Source organism: Xenopus laevis, chromosome 2L, assembly GCF_017654675.1.
Source record: "Xenopus laevis strain J_2021 chromosome 2L, Xenopus_laevis_v10.1, whole genome shotgun sequence".
Taxonomy (NCBI): domain Eukaryota; kingdom Metazoa; phylum Chordata; class Amphibia; order Anura; family Pipidae; genus Xenopus; species Xenopus laevis.
The window spans coordinates 116,437,266-116,457,316 of NC_054373.1; the positions used below are offsets into that span (position 1 = coordinate 116,437,266).

Genomic DNA, 20,051 nt, shown 5'->3' on the forward strand with positions numbered 1-20,051 from the left:
AAGAAATGTAAATTTTATTGATGTTCTCATGCATAATTGTGTAAAATGACATTTTATTACGGTATGTATCTTTGCTTTGTAACCTATCTTTGATAAAAACTTTGAAAAACCTATTATTAAACAGCTGATAAGGAATCTTTTTTGAATACCAAAGAAGGGCCTGAACCCAAATACGTTTAGGCATCAAAATCTTTGTTGCAAAAACTCTTTCAGGCAAAATAATGGAAATAGCTGAGCTTTTTCAATTCAAACCCCTAGGAAACTCGCATAGGGTTTCCTTAAAGTTCCTGGAGCCAAAAAGCTTGAGCAATCATAAATCAGGCCCTAAATGCCAGTAAAATTTCAGACACGCCCTTATAGAGACATTATACTACGTAGTTTAGCATCTATTTTCCAGAATACTTGGTACCTGAAATTTTCCAGAAATGGTGTGTTTGAATCTCCATACCATAAGTCTACTACTAAAACTAATTTAAACATTAAATAAACCCAGTAGAATTGTTTAGCCACTAATATGCATGTAGCTTAGTTACCTTCAAGTACAAGGTTATGTTTTATTAATACAGAGCAAAATGAAATAATTAAAAACAATTAGAATTATTTACTTGAAATGGACTCCTGTAATTCAAAGATTCTGGATAACAGGTTTCCAGATGAATGATTCCATACCTGTACATGGGTACTCCCAAAAATGTGTGAGACCACAAGCATTCTTTGACTTTTCCTACAATTTACACACGGAACAGCAGCCTTTTTCCTAGACAAATATGCCGCTTCATATGACTCATGACTACTAAATGACAATCACAGTATAGGTTATAGTGAATTGATCTAATATGGTTTCCTTGGTACCCAAGGCAATGTGGGAATGGCCTTAGAGTTTGGGTAGGAATGTTCTTAGCAGTGAATGAAAGGACCCAGGCTAAAGGCTAGTTATGGTGAAATTTTGGGAGAATGCATGTCAGCTTTGCTAGATACTCCTGGATGCACAGCTTCCACAACTTGACTTAAATTTGGAGGTGGACAAAATTTCGGGATTCTTAGAATCGTAGTTGAGTAAAGCTGCAATCGTCTAAATCCTTGCTATCAGCTACAGGGCTCTGATGTGAAGAGTCCAAAAACAACTGCTTCAAAGCAATATTAAATTTAAATTAAATATTTCAATTAATTTAACATACTTTTGATTTTTTGATGTTACTGTTCCTTTAAGAAGTTTTATATGTTCTGAAATATATACAGTTTCCCAGCAGATGGCACTGAAGGACAGTCTGTACTTCTGATTTAATTGCTCATACAGTATATTAAGTAATACTAAGGAGCTTATTTATCATATGTAAAATTATTTACCCTGGAAGAAAAGTGGAAAATAAATGGCATTTATAAAACTTTGTGTTATCCTTTATTCTGTCTGATTGTTGTATTTTTCATTGTTATGTTGCACGGTTATATCTATGACTTTTCAGTCAGCAAGCAAAAATATGGTGTGTTTTTTTCATTGAAGTATTGGCTTGTGCCAGACACGCCCATTTGGAAAGAGCCATAACCATATAATGTGTTCAGTGTATGCCTTAGTTAACCTAGGCCATTAACTTTAATTAAAATGGACAACTGCCTTATTTTATTTAAATACATTTTATTACCAAGGTATTGGTGATTACACACTCTATTTCCTGAAAAAACATTTCAGTGTAGTTCTATTCTGCACTTCTATTCATAATCCATGTAAAGTGTAATGGGATTTGTTCATAAATATATGTAAAATCAATTTAATTATTTTCAATGTATGTTAGATATTTTGGACTGACATGTTAAAGTGATAATGAAACATCTTCAAGTTTTAGTGCTAATTTGGCACAATTGCTGGGAAATCAGCAATTAAATAATTTTATATTTGAGTGTATTTAATAAATACTCCCATTTTCTATACCAGGAATGGGAAACTTGTGTTTCTAATGTTTTTGAACTGCATCTCCTGGCATTCCACCATAAAAAGTTGTAGTTTAAGAACACCTAGAGGGCCACAGGTAGTCCATGCCTATTCTAAACAAATCTATTCTGCATCAGAGTTGTCCTCATCCTCAGAATGCTCATCTTCTTTTGTCACTCCACTGTGTGTTGATTTGCTACTCTCTGATTTGGCAACACTGTCAGAATCATCTCCATTTTCATTCTCATCATATTCTAAATATTCTTTCTCTAGTGCTTCCTTATCATAATTTTCATTGGCAGGATTTTCATCTGCTGCATGTTCTTTTCCTTCTTCATCATCTGCTGAATCATCATGTCCTTTTCCATCACCTCCAAAGTCACTGTCTCTTCCTTCTAACTCATGTTTATTAGTATCATTTTTAGGTTCTTGTTGATGTAGTTCCTTGGCTGCATTTGTAGCCTTTGCCTGTTTTCCCTTGGTTGCCCTTGATTTTGCACCAACTTCTTTATTTGTAACTAGTCCATCACTATTTGTAACCATTCTCTTCCTTTTGTATTTGTCCACCCCTGATGCCCTCTTCTGTTCCACATTTTCTTTTTTTGTTGTTTTCTCCCTAATTGAACTTTCACTTGAATCCACTTGTTTGGCAGATTTCTGCAAAAAAAAATATTTTGAAATATACATTTAGCAGTACTAGTGTGCACCGTGTTTTACTGATTTACTTCCTATACAATCAACTACGTTTCTTTCAGACACCCTGGGAAGTGAAAGTACTTCAAGGAAGGACCCACACTAGGGGGCACATTTACCTAGGGTCGAATATCGAGGGTTAATTAACCCTCGATATTTGACTGTGGAAGTTAAATCCTTCGAATATCGAAGTCGAAGGATTTATCGATATTCATTTGTTCGATCGAACGAACGATCGAAGGAATAATCGTTTGATCGAACGATTAAATCCTCCTAGCTACAAATTGGCTAGAAAGCCTATGGGGGGCTAACATTGAGGTTCGGTAGGATTTAGGTGGCGAAGTAGGGGGTCAAAGTTTTTTTAAAGAGACAGTACTTCAACTATCGAATGGTTGAATAGTCGAACGATTTTTAGTTTGAATCGTTCGATTCAAAGTCGTAGTCGAAGGTTGAAGTAGCCAATTCGATGGTCGAAGTAGCCAAAAAAATACTTCGAAATTCAAAGTATTTTTTATTCTATTCCTTCACTCTAGCTAAGTAAATGTGCCCCTAGAATGTAGGCCCTATTAAGGAAAGGGAAAGTTGCTACACAGTTCCCATTTTTTTGTTGTGGTTTCTGAATTATTTGCCTCTCTCCAAAGTGGAATGCAAAATTCTAGGCTTAAAAGTTTTATTTTAATAATGTATCTTTAAGTCCTACTCATTATGACATTAAACCCTCTTTTAGACATGATTTAGAAAAGTGAATATTAGTTGTCTTAAAGGGGAATATTTCAAATACTATTTTATCATGTTATTCAAGCAAAATGAACTTTAATTACACTGTATAAATTATTTGAATCTTGTTTCCATCAGTCTGGGACTCATAATTATAGCAAGCAGGAAGGAGCCATTTTGTGGACACTGTTATTAAGACAAGTCTTGCATCATCTCAGAGTCTTGTTTGTGCACCAGAATGGGGGACCCAATTTCCATCCCCATGCCCTGGCTATACAATTAAATGGTTTAGAGAGCTGGGGGAATGTAGGGAGAGCGGAGAGCAGTGACACCAAATAAGTGCTGAATGGAAAGTGAAAGTAATTGCTTGCCCCACCTCTATGCCTAGGCATAGAGGAGCGGCAGGCAATATTTGATTGACAGCTGATATTTTTAAATGAGTTTACAACAGCTATGAATGCTTTATTAAAAAAAAGAAATTGGATTTCATATTTAATTTGAAACGGACTTGTATTATACAGATTTTATGTCTGGGTGACGTGTCCACTTTAAGTCAATATGGTATTTTATAAAATTGCCTATTCCTAGGCCTATTACTAGCACCTGTGCAACTGGTCTTCATTATTTACTTTTACTTAGCCTGTCAAAGTGAATCAATGCTTATTTTATATTTGTTTGGGCTAAGTCTATCTGACCAGTATCAGGGTAGGAATTTGGGATCTATCGAGATAATTGGATCAATTGGACAAGCATTATCCCTTTGATACAAACCTCTCCAGACAGGTTTGCATAGCCTCATATTATGATTCAACCATTTGCCCTATGGATAAACTATTAGATCATCTGGATTTGACTCAAATCAAGTGAGCAGATCTTTTCATATATGCCCAGCTTTACAAGATAAAGCTTTCAACTGGTTCACAGGAGTCAAGAATCTACATTACCTTCTCTTGGTGTGCAAGGCACCACCACCCTCTTGGGTATCTAGCAATGCTGTCCATGTATTTTTCTGCTTTCACCCAATCTTCATGCCACTTCTCCACCTGATACTGAGGTTCACACTTTGTTATCCTGTCCAGAATGGTCTGATTTTCTCTGGATACCTTTAATAATTCTCTGTCCCGTTTTTCTTTATTTAAACTGGTTGGGGAGAAGAGGAAATTAAATTTCAGCACTAATTGATTCCACGAATGAGATAATAAGGTATTTTTGTATACCTTTTGTACATTTGTATAATGTCACAGCTAAAGCAAGATATCTGAGAAGTTTATGTACAATACTGTGTAAGTGAAAGGTAGTTATACCTTTTTGCTTCATACTCATTTTTATTGTCCACCCTCCCCTTTGTTTTCATGATGGTTGACATCTTCTGAAGTAGCAAATGGTTGTCTCTTTCAATCACTGCTAAACGTTCCTCCTCTAGCTGTTAATAAGAGCAAACATACAAAGGCATTACTCATTTCCTACAGAAAGAACCATATTGACATTTACTACATCCATACTGATTTGTATCTCTATACACAAAAAGAAGTGGCCTAGAAATCAACAAGGTCAGGAGATTTTGACAAGATAATGAAATAACACACATACATATTGGCAGTGCAATATCTTGTCAGTCATAAGCATGGTTATGCAAATTACCTCTGACAGTTGTATTATAGGTTTTGTGGCCTTTGGAGAAGGCATGATTGTATGTTCACCTTTTTCCATATTTGGATATTAATCAGCTAAAGGGCAGAAATGGGCCTCAGAAATAATTTTAGTTTATCTAAAAAAAAGTGGCAACATTTTCCTTTGCACTGTTCAGTTCCTTTGGGCAAGATAAACAATGCAACAAACAATTTTGTGCAGATAGGTGCACATGATCATGTAAGACTAACTTATTTTTTTAAAACTCTGCTTTATTAGTTCAGAAAGGGCAAGAACACAAGAGAATTAAACTGGGGTGAGGTGACGGTGTCAGGACAGCAGCTGCCCAAGAACAGATAACATAACCCCCCCCCCGCATATAATCCCTTTTACAAATCACTAATTTACATTGAGGAACCACGTCCCTTAGCAAAAATACTAAAAACACCAATAAAATATATACCTTTAGCTTCTTCAGTTTTTGGTTAAGATGAACGTACGTGTGTGGACTGTTTGTATCTACCATTGGTTTGGCAGACTGAACCTGAAAAATAAAAATGTAAGGTTTCTGTTTGCAATGTTTTATTTTAGATTTTAATCAAATCTATTATAGGGAACATTGTCAGATTATAACATATAAATATTATATATTGCAAGTTTACCAGAAAGCATAAACTTTGTAACATATACATTATAGCAATGATAATTAGTAACTCAAGTAAACAGATAGTCAAGAAAATTAAGGGAAAGGGACGGGAAGATTCTGGTGCATATTTATCAAAAGGGGAAAGAAGCTTGCCTCACATATTTATCTAAGGGTGAAATATGCTCCTAAAAATCCCATACAAGTGAATAGAGAATGGTGATCAAACATTTTTTTTTATCAAAAGTGACACCTTTTGATAACATATGCACCATTTTGTCTCTGTCCCTCACTGTGGTCTTTGAATTGGGGGGCAAGATTTTTGGTAGTATGGCCATTTATAAGGAAAGACTTTTTTTATTATTTCTATTCAATATGAGCCAGGTAGATTTACTCTGATTAGCATTAAAGGCAGAATAAACATATCACCAATCATTTTGCATGTTTTGCATTTTTGGAGCAATATCCTTCACCTGATTTAGTAACATAAGTATAATATAGAGAGAGAGAGAGAGAGAGAGAGAGAGAGAGCAATGGATGCCGGCACTACTCGTATAGTAGGTATATGGAGCAATATCCTTCACCTGATTTAGTAACATAAGTATAATATAGAGAGAGAGAGAAATGGATGCCGGCACTACTTGTATAGTAGGTATATCGTGCCTGGGTGCAATAGCCAAAAAATACGGTACAATGTAGACAGCTGATCACACTCACAGGACTTAATGCAAAAATTCTGGTGTTTATTGGAACAAATAGCTAACGTTTCGGCTAGCACTCTTATCAAAGGCTATAGTGCTATAGTATATATATAGTTAATAAAGTATCCCCTCTTGTAAAATATAAGGATATTATAAATAACCTAGGAGTTTCATGACCATATAAAAAATACGAGGCCGAAGGCTGAGATATTCATGGCTTTAGTGTATAATATATACTATAACGTTTGCAGATGATCATCTACATCTGGGCCATGGGCCAGGAATAGCTGATGACATAATTTGGGTCCTGTGGGGATTCAAGCATGTCTTGTAGAGGTATCTAAATGAAATTAGTTTGTCCCAAATACTAATTACTGACTAATATATTGATTCTGCATGTTCTATACATATGTCTTGAGGATGATGGGGAATGGGAAAGAGACTGATGTGAATGATATTTCTGTAAAACACTGTATAAATGTGTTTACATTGAGGACAGTGTATAGATTGTGCTCTTGGTCTAGTTTTTTAGGGTTGTGTTGTCAGCAAACCTGTCTGTGAGAGCAAGTATCAATTTAATTTATTAAAATAGGATATCATTGGGAAATTGAAAATGCACAGCTTACTTGTGTTTAATCAGATGCTAATACTAATCTAAAGAGAAGGCATCCAAGGGATGGCACCAATGTTGTTTATCAGAAATCTCTCATCATTACCCTTTAGTTTGTGAGTAGGGCCCTCTAATTCTATTGCACCCCATAAACCCTAGTTTGTTATTTACTGTTTGTTCCCTGTACGTTTTTGTAATGTAAAGCACTGTGTAATTTAACGCATAATGTAAAACACTGTGCTATATAAATAAATGATTATGGTAATGATCAGTAATACAACTTTTCCACAGCATTCAAAACACTAGCACTAAAAGCCTGTCTAAGGTTATCATATTTGTGGTGGTCCACTAACTGTCTATCTTTGGCATTAACACAACTCTTGGCAGTTCTGTTCAGGTGATAACATAACCAGCATTCAATTTTATTGCATTCTATTGGTGCCTGTTTCCTAAGCAACACTGCAAAGTATATTCTATTGTTTATTGATTTAGAATACATTTAATTGAGAAATTATAATTTCATTAGATAAAAGGGACTCCCGTGATTCAACAGGAAAGGTTAAGCTATTTCACATGAAAGGTTCTGATATAACATACCTTGATAAGTGCAAAAAGTTCCTATACATCAGTATATGTCTTAAGGACATTTAAACATTCTAACAAGCATTGCAAATTGTTCTATAGCAGGGATCCCCAACCTTTTGAACCCGGGAGCAACATTCAAAAGTAAAAGGAGTTGGGGAGCAATACAAACATGAAAAATGTTCTTGAGGTGCTGTGATTGGCTATTTGGTAGCCCCTATGTGGATTGTCAACCTACATTGAGGCTCTGTTTGGCAATGCACCTGGTTTTTATACAACCAAAACTTGCCTCCAAGCCAGGAATTCAAAAATAATCACCTGCTTTGAGACCACTGGGAGCAACATCCAAGGGGTTGAAGAGCAACATGTTGCTCATGAGTTACTGGTTGGGGATCACTGTTCTATAGAATAAAACTAAGATAGCTTTCCTAGCTTTAATCCACACTAGTAAACAGTACTTACACACAAACAAATATACTACATAAAAATAATTGCTACTTGTTGATGTAATAAAATTGCAATGCAAGTGACGTAATATAAGAAGCCCACTCTTTCAGTATTGCTCTGTGGAATTGAAAGGGGAAGTGTCTCACTCAAACTTGCACCCTAATATTACTCAGTGCATAGGCCATATATCAGTAAAGCTCCAACCACTTAGCTTTATATGAACCTTCATTAGTAACTGGTTGTAAAAGCACAAATAAGTTTAGCTGCATTAACATCGTATTTCCAGATTAAGAGGGAAAATCTTTATAAATATATAGTATACAATTTGAATAAAATAAATACTGCTTTCTCTTTTGCTTTTTAAAACACAGTTGTGCTCACTGTCAGACACAATAAATTTAGTGTTAAAGTGAATACTTTCTACTTGTCTACTTTTTGTCTACTGAGCTTTTTATTCGGTGGTGTCCATCATCACGTGTGTCTCCTTGGAGCAACAAAACACCAGTGATGATCAGGCCGATATGCCTCGTAGCATTTACAGTGAAATTTCAATAGTAACTATTCATCCGAAAAGACTTGTCATTTTCAGACGTGTGATCTACAATTCAATTGTACTCATTGTCTGTAGCATTTCCCCCAGGCAGTCTATCAATCATTGAACCTTCCTAGTGCTACTTGCCACGCGAGTTCACAGGGATCAAGTTAGCCCAACACGGTTACATAGTTACTTAGTAGCGAATTAGTGTGAATTACTTCCATTCACAATAAGGGACTGGCCACACGGGCAGATTCGGGGAGATTAGTCGCCAGGCGACAAATCTCCTCTTCTTCGCGGTGACTAATCTCCCTGATCTTCGCCCAGAAGAAGAGGCGATTAGTGGCCAGGCGACTAAATTTCCCCGAATCTGCCCGTGTGTCACAAGCCTTAGGGTGAAGATACACAGAGCTACTAGTAGCAGCTACTTGTCACGGCTACAAAATAGACAATAGTGATTGTTGGCTTTGCTAAGACACGACATGTGTTTTAGCAGGGGCAATTCTCAGTATTGTTTATGGCAGGGTACAGGGCCAGAACTAGGGGTAGGCAGAAGAGGCACCTGCCTTGGGTGCTTGGCAGGTACCTATTATTCATCCTTGTTCACTGCCCTCTCTACTTCTCCCCTCCCTCATCCCCTCTCCTTCACCCTCCTCCCCCCTCCCCTCTTCTTCTCCTTGCCCTCCCCTCACCGCGCATTCGCTCAGTTTTGCGTAGGGCACACGGTCCCCTTTTGCCCCAGCCCTGGCAGGGTATTTTGTAGCCACAAGTAATAGCTGCTACCAGTAGCGCTGGAACTAATAGTAGCAGCTACTTGTTGCCCAACAAAATGCAAAAAATAGTACTGAGAATTGCCTCTGCTAAAACATACGCAGCGTCTTAGAATAGCCGATTATTACTATTTTGTAGCTGTGACAAGTAGCTGCTACTAGTAGCTCTGTGTGTCTTCACCCTAAAGGACTTATTAGTATTTAAGGACACACAACACATTTATGTTTTTAAACTGATAAAAGAAGTATGAAAGCATGTTAGGGCACACAATAATTTGCCAGTGCAATGAGAATTTGCAATTTTGAGAACAATTGCCATGTTTTTTCCCCACAATGCAACTTTTCCCCCCAGAATTCCATTGTGGTCGTAAAGGGGCAATGCGCTTGGTACAATTGCACTACACCTTCCTGCAAAATTCAGATTATTTTCGAACCCACTGACTTGTGTAAAATATGAACACAATTTGGAAATGTTTTACCAAATCAGCAGTAAATCAGCTTCCACTATTGTAAATTGTACACAAGTTGTGGCACATGCCATTAAATGGATGCCCATTATTCTGGGGGGAAATCCTGCATTACTGTAAAACCCTGGCAATTTGCATGAATATGAGTGCTGAAAGTATAATATTTAGTCACAAAGCAAAAACACTGTTACCCATGCTGGCTTACTTTTTCTATAATACAGTTTTATTTTATTGTACATACTGTATATACACATACTTATATTAGTTAATGAATAATGCCCCAGAATACTTTAAGCAGAACTGTTCTGAATTTGCATAGTTCTCTTTGATACAACTAGTAAAATATACACTTGTCATTTTTTTATGCATTGTAGTTTCAAGAGATTTAAGATAAATCATATAATTTGCATTATTTCTTTCCATAGTATTTGAATAAATAAACTGTTCTTTTCTGAAAAATGAATATACTGTATTCAATTGTCTTTGAAGTGGCAGCACTGTTTTCATCAATGTGTTTAGAGTCATGCATATAAATATGTTTATCTGTTCATGGTTCATTAATTTGATGCACAAACTATGTATGATAACTATTTTTGTAACAGTCTAGAGGAAGAACATGTTTCTTTCACTCGTTATGGAACAGAATGAAAGGGGGACAAGTAAGGTAATGTGGACATTGTACTAGGGATGATTGGCTATTCCTGGCTAGAAATAATGAAACACTGATTGGTACCCAGAGGCATAGTTATTGAGACTGGAGCCCATGGGCAGAAAGATAAGATAAATACATTTTACAATAAATGTCAGTGATATGTTATTGCCCTAAACGCAAGTGCCAGAGCACTAAGGGGTAGAAAACGGTATAGTTTTCCTTAAAGGAAAACTATACCCCCCCAAATGAACAATTAAGCAACAAATAGTTTACATCATATTAAGTGGCATATTATTACCAAACTGGTATATATATATAAGTAAATATTGCCCTTTTACATCTCTTGCCTTGAGCCACCATTTTGTGAATGTCTGTGTACTGCCTGGAAGCAAAAAGACACAACTCTGTTTGTTAATTGTCTCATGTGACCTGACAAGTATGGTTTGTTGGTATGTTTGTGTGCACAGGTTAATTTGAAAAGGGCGGTATCTAAAAGTCGCATTGACGTCTTTAATAGTAATGTTGGTGCAAATGTTTGAAGTGGCCAATTTTTAAAACAAATGTCCAATGAGCCATAATAAAGACATAAGAGATCCTCTAAAGCCACAGACATGAGCCCACACTTATATAAATGTGGCATGTCCCTCTAATTAGTTAATAAAAATTGTTCACGCATAAGCCTTTAATAGATTGGACTTTTGCACGCAATCCCACATTAAAAAAAGAAAAGTTGCCAGCAGTTCTTTACAACTTTAATACATTTCCGGCATACAGGATATGATGTCACTGACATAAGACTGAGGAATATGTTGCTCGGTTGTTTTGCCTGAAAGTAGAAGTAAACTCTGGCGAAAGAGGTAACGTTCAGTAAAATTCACACTTTACTGAATTCATGAAGTAACGACCGTTTGACAGGGCAAAAAGTTGCCTGGTGATAGAGTGCGAATGAACACTACCGACGATCTTGTTGGCTAGCGAATTGTCCTCTACACCTGTAAGTGAATTGGCGATGTCCCTGCAGATGGGATTCTAGCATTGGCCACTTCGCCCTTTAGTGAATCTGCCCCATAGTCTCTGAAGGCTGCTCTTTGCACCTTGCTCGAGATGAAAACTTCAGTGCAGCGCTGTTGGGCAATAGGCTGCACTGTACTTATTGCTTTACATTCTTTATTGTACTTTGCACAATGCCCCTGGCTTTTTAAATGAGGTCTGATGTAAGTGCTTGCATGATGGTGTAGGTAGGCAATTATTACCATGAATACACAAAACAAACATAGACTGATAAGAGACAGAATGTAAAGTTGACCATGCACTCACAGACTTACCGATATCGGCAAAAGCCTTGGATATCCATTGGTTCATCGATCACCGAAGACGGAAAAGACTCACGAATATCGGCCAGGGTTCACTGCTGAATCGTCAGATAGAGGTAGAATACTATTGTTTTTACCTGTATATCTGATAATTCAACCTCTAAAAATTTGAGTTTTTCAGACAATTCCTAGCGAAAAAAAGTCTGAATTGATTTAAAGTGGTCCAATAGGATCAGTACAGCTCCCATTGCTCCATAGGACCTCAATAACCTTTACCTGGCTACGTACTGTATTAGTGGTTTTGGTGGTTTTTATCCTTAATAAATCTCTAATTTTTAGAGCTTTTTTAAAAAAAAATTAGAAAACCACAACTTTTTAGAGATTTGTGGAAAAAAAATCGAAATTCAATTATTAGTAAATGGGCCCCTTAGTATTTTGTATCAGCAAAACATTAAATTAACATTAAATGCTGGAAGTCAGTACATTTTGGAGCCTCTGTGCAATTTAATGCTTGGAGTCATGCCATCATGTCATTACAATGAGTTAATCTACATATATAGTTCTAATATTTGTTAGAGGGGTTTTATTAAAGCCGTGCAATCTCTCTCATAGACTAAACAACACGTAAACAACAAATAATAAACAAACCAACCCAGCTTGCATTTAAAATAGAAAAAAAAATTAGCAACCACATCAAGCTTGTTGCTTTAAAAAAGATCCTTCTGTCTGATAAATCTGACGTCAGCCATTCAATCATGTAACAATTTCCTGGCAAATGATCAATGAGATCTATTAATCGTATGAAAAATAGTCAGTTCACAAGCTAAGGAACATTAGAAACAAATTCTTGCTCCTTAGAAATATGTTGCTCTGTGAATCATCACAATAGTAGAAATGCAGTAACGTGACATTTTCTATGGAAAATATGAGATTTTAGGTCGCAGAGAATTAGCTACCTGCATGATATTGTTATACACCACAGGTCTCTTGGCACTAAACTATCTGACCTGTGTTGCTCGTGCTCCAGTGCGTAAGCTTTATACCACTGATGCAACATCTGACGTTAAATGTTAATCAAATCCCTTCTGACGTTGCTTGAGCATGAATATAGTACATAAAAGTATAGCCTAACACCCTGCAATCCATTTCATTATTTCTGACTCATTTGCACAGTGATGGTACACTGCAACAGGAATGTTGGAAGAAACCTTTGCTTGTACAAATATAAACTTTGCAAGATATTTTCACACAGTTTTGGGGGCAAGGCAGTTTTGAAAGTTTTGCAATTCCGGCATTAAAGGGATACTGTCATGGGAAAAAAAATGTTTTCAAAATGAATCAGTTAATAGTGCTGCTCCAGCAGAATTCTGCACTGAAATCCATTTCTCAAAAGAGCAAACAGATTTTTTTATATTCAATTTTGAAATCTGACATGGGGCTAGACATTTTGTCAATATCCCAGCTGCCCCTGGTCATGTGACTTGTGCCTTCACTTTAGGAGAGAAATGCTTTCTGGCAGGCTGCTGTTTTTCCTTCTCAATGTAACTGAATGTGTCTCATTGGGACATGGGTTGTTACTATTGAGTGTTGTTCTTAGATCTACCAGGCAGCTGTTATCTTGTGTTAGGGGGCTGCTATCTGGTTACCTTCCCATTGTTCTTTTGTTTGGCTGCTGGGGGGGGAGGAAGGGGGTGCTATCACTCCAACTTGCAGTACAGCAGTAAAGAGTGATTGAAGTTTATCAGAGCACAAGTCACATGACTTGGGGCAGCTGGGAAATTGACAATATGTCTAGCCCCATGTCAGATTTCAAAATTGAATATAAAAAAATCTGTTTGCTCTTTAGAGAAATGGATTTCAGTGCAGAATTCTGCTGGAGCAGCACTATTAACTGATTCATTTTGAAAAAAAATGTTTTCACCATGACAGTATCCCTTTAAGATAACTGATTCTGGATAAGCATTCTATACTCCACTATACTATTTCCACATTAAATTATAGATGGGTTACACAATCCTGCCCATTATTGACAAGGGTTGTTGAGAGTTGTAGTCTGACATCATCTGAAGGATCAGAGCTCCCTCAACCCTGGTGTAGACTTTGGGAAATGGAATAAAAGACCAAAAGTATGTTCAGGTGTACCAGCCCTTACCAACCAATAAGCTATTTGCTTTGAAACAGCTAATCAGTAAATTTAGCCTAATTACTGTAATTTAATAGACCTTTTGCAACCTTGGACATTTTATTACATTACCCCTCTGACTTGTATTGTCATAGAAAATCATAGTAAACAATGTTGGCAATTACATTCAGTTTCTTGAGGAGCTTGTTCTGTGAAGTATAAAATCAAGTGACAGCTCTGCTTCCTTGGGACATTTGCATAAATTGGAAGCAATTGTATTTCTGCCACCTATGGAAGCTGACACAAGTGTGCCTCATATGCATTCAGGCTGATGGCAATACCACATTTGCTGTGACTTGCACTTCTGGGATATCAAAGGCAGCCCTAGGCTTTTCAGCCCCATCTCTGTTGTTACAATAAATAACCAGAAAAAGTGATCTGAAAAAGCTGGATGAAATGTCACAACACATTCTGAGAATGATTATAGATTTTGTAATCTAAGGGTATTTCATATTAAGAATTCATTTGGATAAAAAAAACATGCACAAACAATAGGGGCATTTCTCCAGGCAGCCATTTTACTTGCTAATATGCCACCTAACATAGGAGAAGATGCAATACAGAGAAGGCCCTTTAGCACACACAGAGAGGTTGGGGACTATAAATATATCTTGAAATGTCACATCTGACCTGCAGGACTCCTCATGGACTGCCCTATGTGCTGTGTTAGGGACAACAAGCATCACTGGAAAAATAAAATGTCATCCAACTAGAATAAAACATGCATGAGCTGGAAGATCAAAATGAAAGCATGGGGATATAGCGGCAGATTTATAAACATATTTATGTGATGATTGTGTTACTTTGGCACTTAATGCATTTCTGTGATGCCAAAACCTTAATGAGATGTTGTCCCCAAAACAGACAAAATATGCCAGTGAATGACTGCAACAGTTACAACAGCTAAAGATATGATATATGTATTTGAATCATAGGGCAACAAATATTGCACCTCATGGGTGAAATTGCATCATTGTGCCCATAGGCAGCTAACTGTTTGCTCCAACAATGATTTAGGCCTTGGGGTAATGGAAATAATGTCCAGATTACAATTATGCCAGCTTACTATGTGCATATTATATATTAAAGGGCATATGTTATTGGTGGATTTGTGTAAACTTTTTATGGCACCATAGTTTATATATACATGATTTTTTAAAATCAATTTTCAACAAAGTGTCTATTTCTTATTACATGTGAGTGCATCCATGAAACTTGGAGGTAGACTTTATAAAGCACCTCTGACACCAGCATCTTGTGAAAAAACCAGTTGGGCCCGCTTTACTATAAATACCCCATTCACATGTAGCTTACAGCTTTAATGTAATTAGTTTGTGACTGGGACAGTTTAAATGAAAGTTCATTTATTTAACATTAGGGATATGATGTACACTACCATAATTAATTTTGGACAGTCTTTTATATTAATGTCTCTATTTTATGCATTGTAAGTGTATGTTGTTGATTTAGGATGTAATTTTCTGTATGTGATTAGGCTTTTCTAATGGGTTAAGCCTAGTCCCACACAGAATTCATTAAGGAGCATATTTATCAAGGGTAGTTTGCACCTATTTGGGGACTTCACTCACAGCTATAAACACTGAGCTATAACAAGGTTCTGTATGATACATGTGTTCAAACAACTTTACTAATTTTTTAAATGCTGTTATTGATATCATTATACTAGACATACCTTTCTTTTATGCTCATCGTAGTAGGTTTCATCCCATTTTTGCTGTAAGTATTTATTACCACATGGTAAGATTGGCTGATAGGATCGATGCATTCTGCCAAAGTGGAAGACTTCCCAGCAAGTGAGCAACTTCTCAGCTTGTGGAGAAGGGAAGCCTTGGAGACGGTGGTGTGTTTAAAGCCGGTCATGTGGTGGTTGTCATGGCATTTGTATTGGAGAAAAATGAATAGCTGGTGGTAGCTATTCAAACACCGTGCTCAGAGAATAGCAAACAATAACTGTAATTAGATCTGTGGTGTATCCTTGTCTCTGATCCCTGTACAATAAGTACACAAACTATTAACAAATAGTATCTTCTTATGTGAAGTATACAGAAGGGAACATAATACTAATAATAACTCTTGATATTATTTAGAAAAAGAAGGGTATATCAAACCTTTGAGCAGTGTCATAAAAATAGTGTTATAGAGATCAGAGTTCATTGATGAAAACCTTTGGAACGTATCTAAACCAATTCCAGAGAAACCTTCTTATTAACTTTTTTCCCCTGATTTTGGGGAAACGTAATATTGCTAACAGAAGATTAGACGTTTTGTGATCCCTTATAAAAGAAGCTATGCACAATAACAGAATGAAATGAGAATCTTGGTTCTTCTTTGTGTTAAATTATTGCAGCAAGGCTGTCTGACGCTTAATTCACTGTCCATAGCTCTCTGGCAGTGATCACCAACCAGGAGAATAAGCAGCAGAAGTCAGGACCAAATTGGGCCACATTTTAATGTTCCTGTTCGGGCATTTAGTCTTAGAACCATGGCTTACTGTCATCTTCCCCAGTATTCACTACCTATTCTCTAAAATTAGAAATAGGCTGCCTAAAATGCTGAGATTTAAAGGAGAACTAAAGCTTAACTAAAGAAATGTTGTACATTATGTTCTGGGCTTCTGTACCAGCCCAAGGCAACCACAACCCTTTAGCAGTAAAGATCTGTGTCTTCAAATATGCCCCAGTAGCTCCCCATCTTTTTTTCTGCTGATTCACTGCACATGCTCTGTGCTGATGTCACTTACTGAACTTAGGGACCAGCTCACAATATACAGTACACATAGAATAGAAATTTCACAATATTAGGCTGATTAGTAATTAATACAGATAATTACTACATGGCAGCACAGAAACCAGTGCAACTAGCATCAGAATTTAATAATCAGCCCTGTAGCATCAGACCAACCTAATTTTCTGCTTGACCCCTAAGCTTAGCTTCTCAATAGCTGCTCAGAGCCCACTGAGCATGTGAGTGTCACAGACACTTTCCAAGATGGTGACCCCCTGTGACAAGTTAGAAGTCCCGGATCATTGCTGAAACTTTAGGCTGGTGTTATAAGTTCAGTATATAAGATATGGCATTTTTATCCATTTTCTTTTTTAGGGTTTACTTCTCCTTTAAAGAGGTTGTTAAAGGGATACTGGCATGGGAAAAAAAATATTTTCAAAATAAATCAGTTAATATTGGTGCTCCAGCAGAATTCTGCACTAAAATCCATTTCTCAAAAGAGCAAACATATTTTTTTATATTCAATTTTGAAATCTGACATGGGGCTAGACATATTGTCAATTGCCCAGCTGCCCCAAGTCATGTGACTTGTGCTCTGATAAACTTCAATCACTCTTTACTGCTGTACTGCAAGTTGGAGTGATATCACCCCCCTCCCTTCCCATCCAGCAGCCAAACAAAAGAACAATGGGAAGGTAACCAGATAACAGCTCCCTAACACAAGATAACAGTTGTCTGGTAGATCTAAGAACAACACTCAATAGTAAAAACCCATGTCTCACTGAGACACATTCAGTTACATTGAGAAGGAAAAACAGCCTGCCAAAAAGCAAGTGCAGGCACAAGTCACATGACCAGGGGCAGCTGGGAAATAGACAAAATGTCTAGCCCCATGTCAGATTTCAAAATTGAATATAAAAAAAATCTGTTTGCTCTTTTGAGAAATGGATTTCAGTGCAGAATTCTGCTGGAGTAGCACTATTAGCTGATGCGTTTTGAAAAAAACATGTTTTCAGATGACAGTATCCCTTTAACTTTTAGCATGATGTAGAGAGTGATATTCTGGGACAATTAGTAGTTGGTTTTAGTTTTTATCATTTGTGGTTTTGAGTTATTTAGTTATTTTGAGTTTATGTAATTGTTACCCTAGCAACCATGCATTGATTTAAATAGGAAACTCGAATATGAGAGAGCCTGGATGGAAAGATGAATAATAAAAAGTAGCAATAACAATTCATTTGTAGCCTTACAGAGCATTTGTTTTATAGATGGGAACAGTGACCCTCATTTGAAAGCTGGAAAGAGGCAGAAGAAGAAGGAAAGTAATTCAAAAACTATAAAAAAGAAAAAATTAAGGCCAATTGAAAAGTTGTTTAGAATTGGCCATTCTATTACATTCATGGGGCAGATTTACTAAGCTCGAGTGAAGAATTCGAATGGAAAAAAATTTGAATTTCGAAGTATTTTTTGGGTACATCGACCATCGAATTGATCAAATTCGATCGAATTCGATGGAATTCAATCGAATCGAATGATTTGAAGTAAAAATCGTTCGACTATTCGACCATTCGATAGTCGAAGTACTGTCTCTTTAAAAAATACTTCGACTTCATACTTTGGCAATTTAAGCCTACCGAGGTGCAATGTTAGCCCATGGGGACCTTCCCCAGCACTATTTGTAAGCTTTTTTTGATTGAATAAAAATCCTTCAATCGATCACTTAAAATCGTTCGAATAGTTCTGTTTTATCGATTTTTATTCGATCGTTCGATCGAAGCATTTGCACTAAAATCCTATCGAATTCGAAGGATTTTACTTTGAGGGTTTATTAACCCTCGAAATTCGACCCTTGATAAATCTGCCCCTAAAAGTTAATATAAAAGCGAACCACCCCTTTAAAGGAACAGTTCAGTATAAAAATAAAAGCTGGGTTAATAGGTTGTTCAAAATAAAAAAAATGTTTCAAGTATACAGTTAAAAAAGTGTAATCTATAAAGTGACAGGACGTCTAACATAAAAGAACAGAACTTTCTGCTTTTTAGATCTCTAATTCTGAGTTAGTCAGCAACTTTAAGGGGGCCCACATGGGACATAACTGTTCAGTGAGTTTGCAATATATCCTTAGAATTCAGGTCACCTGGTAACCAATCAGTGAAAACTAAGAGAACTGAAAAACAGGAAGTAGTGTTCTGGCTATTACAGTATGTTAGACATCCAGTCACTCGAGCCTTTATACATAACATTTTTAGCTAAGTAACATTTTTTATTTTGCACAGCCTATCTATTTACCCAGCTTTTATTTTTATACGGAACAATTCTTATAAAAAGGGGAAGCTTAGCTTAGGAGTCTTAGGTTTGTTCCAGTCAGGGTATTTTGTATGTTCTCCCCCACCCAACCTGCATGGGTTCTGTACACACTCTAAAAACATACAAGCAGATTAATTGGCTCCTGTCCATAGTGTATGAATTCAATAGATGGTGCTCTTGACACTTCAGTGATTACAGATTTTGTATCTTTATGCAATATGAACCTTGGATTGTAAGCTTCACTGGGTTAGGGACTGATGTGTTTGGTGTATATTCTCTGTAAATCACTGTGGGAATATAATAAAAAAACGAGCCCTGTTTCTATAAAAAAATTATTTGACATTTTTACAGGATAACTGCAAAATCTAAGGACACAACTGAAAAGCATATGCAGCCTTCAGCCTTTATGTGATTCAGTTACTGTCTTGATAGTGAATAGACCTCACTAAAGGTAAAGGGTAGTTTTACAGGGACTGGCAAATCTGCATTTGTATCTATACATCTATATTTGTAAATGTAATAGCTACATAAAGCAATATCTAGTTTTCTGTTTATATTTTGTGTGCTACTGTTTATCCTGAAACAATGTAGCTGGAGGAAAAAAGACTTTTGCTACATCGTTTAAAGAGTCAGGACCATGAGTTTGCAAAAGGGATTACAAACTTCTGCTTTCACTTGCAATTACATTTATAAATATTTTTAAAACCCATTACATTTTGAATTAATATATAGTTAATGCAAATATAATTTTTTTGGGTGGAGATCCTTTTTAATCAGGAATCAGTTTTATGCCCTACTCTCTCCTATTTCCCAGTAGCAGCTCACTAATCTTGATCATCGACTTTCTAAGATATCGCAGTTTGATTCATGTATTGCTCTACCTTCTGAAGAAGAGTTTTGTAATGCTAGCAACTAATATACCAAATTGTGACAGTTGCTGAAGGTGGTGCTGAGAAGTGGCAGCAAATAATTAGGGATGCACCAAATCCAGGCCAGGATTCAGCCTTTTTTAGCAGGATTCGGCCGAATCCTTGTGTCTGGCTGAACCGAATCTCAATCCTAATTTGCATATGTAAATTAGGGGCGGGTAGGGAAATCACTTTTCATCACAAAAGAAGATTTTTTTTCCAC

General features: G+C 36.6%; 1 protein-coding gene across 1 annotated transcript; it reads right to left on the bottom strand.

The window, feature by feature from the left end:
• Nucleotides 1–16: 16 nt before the first annotated feature.
• On the bottom strand, nucleotides 17–15,726 carry LOC108708418. The gene is made up of 5 exons (XM_018247093.2): nucleotides 15,562–15,726; nucleotides 5,430–5,510; nucleotides 4,642–4,760; nucleotides 4,282–4,477; nucleotides 17–2,584 (listed from the first exon to the last, which is right to left on the bottom strand). Exons 1-5 carry the CDS (start codon nucleotides 15,652–15,654, stop codon nucleotides 2,051–2,053), a joined length of 1,023 nt encoding a protein of 340 aa, XP_018102582.1. The 5' UTR covers nucleotides 15,655–15,726; the 3' UTR covers nucleotides 17–2,050.
• Between the last annotated feature and the right edge of the window lie 4,325 nt (nucleotides 15,727–20,051).

Excerpts from the sequence above, each read along its gene's own strand:
- LOC108708418 (XM_018247093.2), bottom strand. The coding sequence starts at position 15,654 with ATGCATCGATCCTATCAGCCAATCTTACCATGTGGTAATAAATACTTA. Across the intron at positions 5,511-15,561 it reads ACGATGAGCATAAAAGAAAG|GTTCAGTCTGCCAAACCAAT; the intron begins GTATGTCTAGTA and ends TTTATTTTTCAG. Across the intron at positions 4,478-4,641 it reads AATGAGTATGAAGCAAAAAG|TTTAAATAAAGAAAAACGGG; the intron begins GTATAACTACCT and ends CTCCCCAACCAG.